The sequence below is a fragment of the Leptonychotes weddellii genome, chromosome 10 (genome assembly GCF_054177405.1).
Source record: "Leptonychotes weddellii isolate Sample4059 chromosome 10, ASM5417740v2, whole genome shotgun sequence".
In the NCBI taxonomy this organism is placed as follows: Eukaryota; Metazoa; Chordata; class Mammalia; order Carnivora; family Phocidae; genus Leptonychotes; species Leptonychotes weddellii.
In genome coordinates, this window is record NC_138378.1 from 40,353,656 (window position 1) to 40,360,602 (window position 6,947).

Sequence of the window (6,947 nt, forward strand, 5' to 3'; positions counted from 1 at the left end):
ATGACCCTCAAATGGAGCCAGTCCTGCCAACACCTTGATCTCAGACTTACAGCTTCCAGAACTGTGACACAATAAATTTTTGTTGTTTAAGCCACCCCGTGTGGGGTACTTTATTATGGCAGCTCTAGCAAACAAACATAATATCCAAGCAGTTTTGACTCAAATATACAGGATCCATTTTTAAAATGGCATTTAAAAGTGTAAAATTTAAATTGTAGAATTCCAATTCCAACATATTTCCAAAACCAATTTTCCATTCATCAGTCTGTTTTTTGAGCTTACAAAAGCAGCAGCTTCATATGGGTCACCCTAGGATCCATGACTATAGGGATAAAACACTGGCTTTCTTTTACTGTTTGTTTAGTGGGGCTCCTGGAGACCCATATTTAGAACTAAATTCACTGATATCACCCAGATTGCCAGCTGTGTGACCTTGGCCAAGTCCCTTACCTAACCCGAATCCTTTTCTTCCTCTAAAAAATAAAGGGGTGACTAGATTCTCTCTAATTTCCACCTAAGACATACTGTAGCTTATAGGAAGCCTTGCCGATCCAGGCAGACTTGCTGGCCTGTAGTCCAGGTAAGTAAAAACAGAGCTGCTTATAGAAATCAGTTCTGCTAATATAAAGGGATTTAAGAACAATATTAAAAGACAGTACTCTGGCAAATTAAATATTCAAAGTGAAGAACACTGCCTTTATTAAAAGTGTCAACATTTAGAATGCATAATTTTAGCATAAATACTCTAGAAATATTCACTTAGTTTGCTATGTTTTATTGTTAATAAAGAAGGTCTTGCATGTAGATTTGTCATATGTCATTAATAAATCAGCTATAAAATGCAAATTATAATTATTTTGAAATAAATATTGTTTATTTATATTTAAGTTTAGGTTCCCCTAATATGGCCTAATAAAAATTTGAGATGCTAAGTGACTGCTTCATCTGCTTACTCTGTGTATTTGCTGAAAATAAGTAGTTATATTAATTGAGGGATTTTTTTTCCCTTAAAAAATTTATCTGGGTGAGGGTGAACCTAAATAAAATATGCTAAAAATATGCATTATTTTTGCCAGTGTGGTGGGTAAAACATAGTTTGCACTAAAATCAGCAAAATAAACCTTTGTACATGACTGTGGAATCAATCTGGTGTAATGATTTGATATAACAACTAAGAAATATAGCATTAGTACTACCCCGGCAAGAGGACCCCTGCCCCAGCTTCTGTATATTATAGAGCCTGTTCTGGCCCTTTTCTGGCCATGCTACTCCATACAAGGCAAAGAGGTTCCAGGGCCAGTGTATGGACTTGCCTGGAGCTCACACATACACACACCTTTCTAGAACACATTCGGGGTACCTACGATGCTGACATTCTTTGTTCAAAGGGGCCCAAGTTCCTTTCCAAGGCCTGTAGAGACCTCTTTCCTGGATCATTCTTGCAAGGGTGACTATCACTGGGGTGCTCACGATTAGACTTGATGTGTGGCCAAGAAGAGGCTAAGGTGGGGATCAGGATAGAGCAGGCACTTGTGGACTGGGGTGGGGAACACACACATCTCTGCCCATGTAGGAACCTCTCACAGTGCAGGACTGAGCTGGAGGTGGGAAATAAGAGGGTAAGTAGGGGAAAGAGTCATAGAACTAAATTCCCTGGTGGCTTTCCTGGTTCTTATGAAGGCACATTGGTCAAGGTAGGAGGAGAGAACATAGCTTACCTACAACTTGTCATCATGAGTTATAATTGTTTAATACTTCAACAGATAGCACGAAGGTCTCCAAGGACTCTTGCTCTGGACCTGGCAAATATGAAGAGCAGGCTGAGTAACATTATAATTTTATATTGCCAACCTTTAAGTGGTCCATCTGTCTCACTAATGATCAATTTGCTACCTGAAGTCACACCTTGCACATAAGAATAAGTTAAATTAATGGCTGAGAAAAGAAACCAAGTGAAGAATAAGAGACCAAAGAAACTCTCTACTGTAGTTCCTTTTCTTCTGCTCTGTGTGTTTTGGAATATGTTTTTCTTCGGGAAGCTTATTCTCCAAGATGATGATGATGATGATGATGATAAAAACTGATGCTTACTATGTGCTGGGCCCTCTTATAAACATTACACACATTAATTAGTAATTATAACAATGGCATAGGTGGGTCCTGCACTAAGAGCCTCCCGTTTTACAAGAGGAAGTCTGGGCATCAAGAGGGTGACCTGCCTGCAGTCGCACAGCTGGGCGGAGGAAAAGGAGGCTCGAGCCCAGGCAGTCTGGCTCCAGAATCCCTGCTGAAGAATTCTGCAGGGCTTTTGCCCACAGAGCCACGTCTGCACAAACAAATGTCTGCTTCATAAGCAACTAGTTAGCAACTCTTCCCTCTTCACCAACCAGTAATGTCACTTGCAGCATTAACCACATCCGTGGGTCAGCACGGACTTTCAAGCAAGGGGTTGTTCTACTGTCAGGGCTGAGCGCAGTTGCTTAGTATTTTGGTTTTTGACTTTTTTGTGGTGTTTTGTTTTGCTTTTAAGTGTGGTAGGAAAACAAGTTTAGCACAGTGCTGGCTCTCAGAAATCCTGGAAAAAGGGAGGTAGAGGTGGTAGGAAGAAGTAGAGAATGAACCTTGGAAAATTAATATAGTTTGATGACAAAGGCAAAAATGATCAAGTCAATTGCTCCCGTCCAGCTGAGTTCCCCCCAATCCCCCAGCCTGTACCAAGGTGTCGGGGGCGTAATCAGGACCGGCTTCTGACTTGGCCTTCAGTGGGGCTCCTTGCCTCTGGGAGGGCCAGGGTCTCTCCCGTGAGAATTCTTAAGGGTGAGGGGAAAGGGAGACGCCAAAGTAGGGGCGGAGAAGCCGGGGAACAGCGCCACACGACCTGACACCCCGCCACCAGCACCGAGAGAGGATCCGCCACTCTTGGAGGCGGCCAATGCAGCCTCACAAGACGCCCCGCCTCCGCCCCGCCCCGCCCCTCCGCGGCGTCTGCCCCGCCCATCCACTGTGCCCCCGCCCCCCGTCCCACCCCCGAGGGCCTCGGTCCCGCCCCCTGCATGGCGGCTCGAGCCCTGTTTACCCGCGGTGCATGGTGGGACCGTCGTCTCGGACAACCAACCGGCCCCGCATCCTGGTGGCCGCTTCTTGGCGGTGCGGAACGAGCGCGGCGGCGGCATGCGTCGGGCCTTCACATCTTCAGAGCCTCTGGCGAGCCCCGACTACTACGAGAGGCTGGGCCGCCTCCAGCACCGGCTGCGGGACAGGTACGGCCTACCCGGGGCGGGGGCGGGGGGTGGGCCCGGCCGAGGGTCCACCGGTGCCCTAACTCCGGTTCCTTGCCGCTTCCCGCGCCGTGTTTCCCTGGGCCCGGGTCCGCCCACGACCCCCCCCCCCCCCGCCACCAAGCTCCCGGTGGGGCCTGGAGGACAAAATTTACCAAATACCCTGGCCCATCGCCCTTACTGGAGGTCTCCCGCCGCAAGATGCGGCCGCATCACTGAATTTGCCCAGAAGTGAGAGTAGGAGTTCTTCTGCCTGTCACTCTCAATCACGCCTTGTGAATTTCTCTACTCCCTTCTACACGCCTCCTCCCCTGTCTCTCTTCAAATTGTCATCCCACCCTGACAGCTGCACTGCCTCAATGATGACAGGTCCGGGAACGCAGGTGGGAGAGAGAGAGAGTGTGTGTGTGTGTGTGTGTGTGTGTGTGTGTGTGTGTGTAACATATGCCCTATTTAAATGCAGGAGACATTTTTGGAGGGAACGAGGGCTGGCCAGATTTCCAGCAAAGGGATGAAATTTACAGAAGTCCAGCTTCCAGAGGGTTCATGATACTTTAAGACATGAAAGACGAGAGCCACTGAAAACAGCTAGATCTAAGAGCACAGAGAGAAAATTATAAAGCAATTTACTATAAATAACCACATAAAAGATAAGTTGTTGGAACTACTATTTAGCTGCTAAATTAATTGGAGTTGGAAATCTCATTAGCTGACAAGAAAGGAAATAGATTTTTGGATCTCTTGATAAACAAAGTGTTTAATGAATGTTAAAAGTTACAAAATCATTTCAGTGAAGAGGAGAGCTTTGTGTGTGACAAATATAAAATGACAACAATAATTACATGTAAGGTAAAGGCAGAAGTATGTGGTTATGAAAAGGAATTATATTCATCTTATCCTAGATTTAATTCTTGTCAGATATTTATAGAGCATCCACAACAGGCCTCCTTAATTGTCCTCACAATATTTTACCCCTTAATCCTTTCCTGTATCCTATTTTCTTCCTGACCTACTGCCACTCACCCACTCCAGGCACCTCCTCACCTCCAACTTTTAAAAAAATTACTTCCTGAAGTGTCTTCCGTATCGCAAGTATTGATCAACCCATTCCCTAACTTAGGTGATCTCTTATTTTTACAGCACTGTAAATAAATGGCTTAAGTGACTTGCTCCCTGCTTAGAGAGAGAATTCCAGGAGGACAGGAGCCGTATTTAGCTGGATCTTTAGCTGGTAATAGAGTACCTCAGGGGAGGAGGGGTTTGACAAATGTTTGTTGAGTGAATGGCAGAAATCCCAAAGCCAACCATCCAGGGTCCAGGAGTTACAAATGTCTTGTATACAACACTGGTGCCACACATTGTCACTAAATCATGACGCTTTTCCAGTCAACCAGGGAAAGTAAACAGTAGCATATTTCAAAGACAGTATTAAGTGTCTGCACATACCTTATAATTAAAAGACAAGACACTGCTCTGTACATCAGCACGCCTAAAGTGCTTTTGACACTGTTCTGTTAGAAGAGTGGCTTAGCTACCCCAGGCCTTTAGGTATTTGTATCTCTTAGCCCGTGATCTAATTTTAAAATGTTACTGGTCCAAATGGCATTCTTTCTGAACTAGGTTCATTGTGAGTTATCATTTTTGCTTCCTATGCTAGAAACACCTGGCTGCTTATAGTCTTTATAGTATAATAACTGTGTAATGATTAGTACTCACTTTATGTTTAACACTTAATGTTTTAACTGTAAGCAAGGTGAGGTTGTTGAAATTATATAAGGAATTCAAGTCAAATTTTATAGCCTATTCATGGTTCTGCATTTGGAGTCTTTAAAAAAATTTTAAGGTGGAAATCTGTTGCTGTGTGTATTCACCTTTCATTTTATTAAATTTTTTCAGAAAGGAAGGGGGGAGGGCCAGAGGGAGAGAGAATCCCAAGCAGACTCCCTGCTGAGCACAGAGCCTGATACAGGGCTTGATCTCACTACCCTGAGATCATGACCTGAGCTGAGATCAAGAGTCAGATGCTTAACCGACTGAGCCACCCAGGCGCTCCTTATTTTTCATTTTAAAAGTCCATAACTAATGCATAGTAAGTACAGAGGCAAATAACTTCGATGCAGAGAAACGGGTTCTGCTCTACGAACAGTTGTGTGACCTTGAGCAGGTTGTTCAGCTTCTCTGAACCTTGGTTCTTCACCAGAAATGAGGAGCACTGAATTATATGTATGGTAAGGCCACAGATTTGTTTTTTATCTAGTAGAGTAATGAACTTCAAATGAAGAGTTGAAAGCTGTAGTTTTGCAAAGCAACAAGTAATGCGTATCATTGTTCGTATCCTATTTGAGTGTTTGAATGTACCTGCTTTTTTGTTTAGTTTAGTTTTGTTTTGTTTTTTAACCAATCTCAGTGATCACAAAGACTCTAAAACTTCAGGGTCATTTTAAAGGCTGCATCTCTGGGTCATCACAGCTGCTTTATCAGTCCAGAAATTTCCTGGGGGTGGGAAATAAAAGCAATCTGCCCTTTCCTGGCCTTCTTAGAGCTGGCTCATCGCTGGTCTAATATAGTTGGTCTAATAACGGGGCCTTTCCTTTGTAAGTGGTGTATTTCTAGCCCAGATTGTCTCAGCTGTAGTCACACATAGATGTACATTCTTAATTTTTTCCTCTTTGTGTATGGTGTTTTCTCTGCACTCTGGTGAAATCAATCATAGAATCTTAAAGAGCCTGCTGGAGTGACTCGTTACGGTGTGTGTAGTGCCACAAGCATGGTAGAAACATGTGAGTGGAATTGACTCTTACAATTATATAAAAACATCCCTTTAAAAGGCCCATTAACCAGCCCCAGTTTTTTCAATGCCACTATTGATTCAGAGTGAGATATCATAATAGTCCAGAAATTGATTCTGAGATATTAGTTGAGTAAAGCTGAAGTTGGTATTGAGACAAAAACAGAATAACAAGTGGCTTAAAAGGAGAAAAGCAAAGCATGTGGCTGCACTCTTAAGGACTACCCATCTGTGTAAACCTTTGAATGGTCGAGGTGAGGGGTGCAGGTGACGGAAACTGTGGGCTATGGGTATACATCCCAGGGCTGGGTGTTTCAGAGATTCTGAAATAAAGATTTAGTATGTAGGGGTTGCAAGATAATCCTCCCCATAAACCTTTCTCTGGCTATTTATTGGGGTAAATATCTTGTTTTAAGTCTTAAATTTAAAAAAGAAAGGAAAGACAGCATTCAGAAGCTCTGCAGTGTGGATGAGGAGGTTGGGAAAAGTGCCTGTGTTAAAGACTTAATGAGAGTAGCATCATGTTGTCCGCAGTGGGAGGCCAGGAGATGTTTGTGGTTTTTCACCATGTGAAGTGCCGTAATAGGTCATTGTGACTGGCAGATGTGTGTATCTACTGAAGACAGAGTAAGAACGAAGAAGTTCTGTGTTTGTGATTAAAAAGCACTTGCTGTACAGGAAGTGATGGATTCCCAAAAAGACCTTTTTCACCAGAGGTCATAGGTGGATTTTAAAAATTATTTTGAATTACGGGCGCCTGGGTGGCTCAGTTGATTAAGCGGCTGCCTTCGGCCTGGGTCATGATCCCAGGGTCCTGGGATTGAGTCCCACATCAGGCTCCTTGCTCAGCAGGGAGGCTGCTTCTCCCTCTCTCTCCCTCT

At 44.0% G+C, this 6,947-nt stretch overlaps 1 protein-coding gene across 3 annotated transcripts in view; it reads left to right on the top strand.

The window, feature by feature from the left end:
- The first annotated feature begins 3,038 nt into the window (after positions 1-3,038).
- Positions 3,039-6,947, top strand: part of LOC102739421 (centrosomal protein kizuna) — a 90,114-nt gene continuing 86,205 nt past the window's right edge. For all 3 annotated transcript variants that reach the window (XM_081833262.1, XM_081833264.1, XM_081833263.1), the window contains exon 1: positions 3,039-3,260. In XM_081833262.1, the coding sequence (XP_081689388.1) occupies positions 3,172-3,260 (89 nt within the window). In that variant the 5' untranslated portion in view covers positions 3,039-3,171. The remainder of the gene's footprint in view (positions 3,261-6,947) is intronic.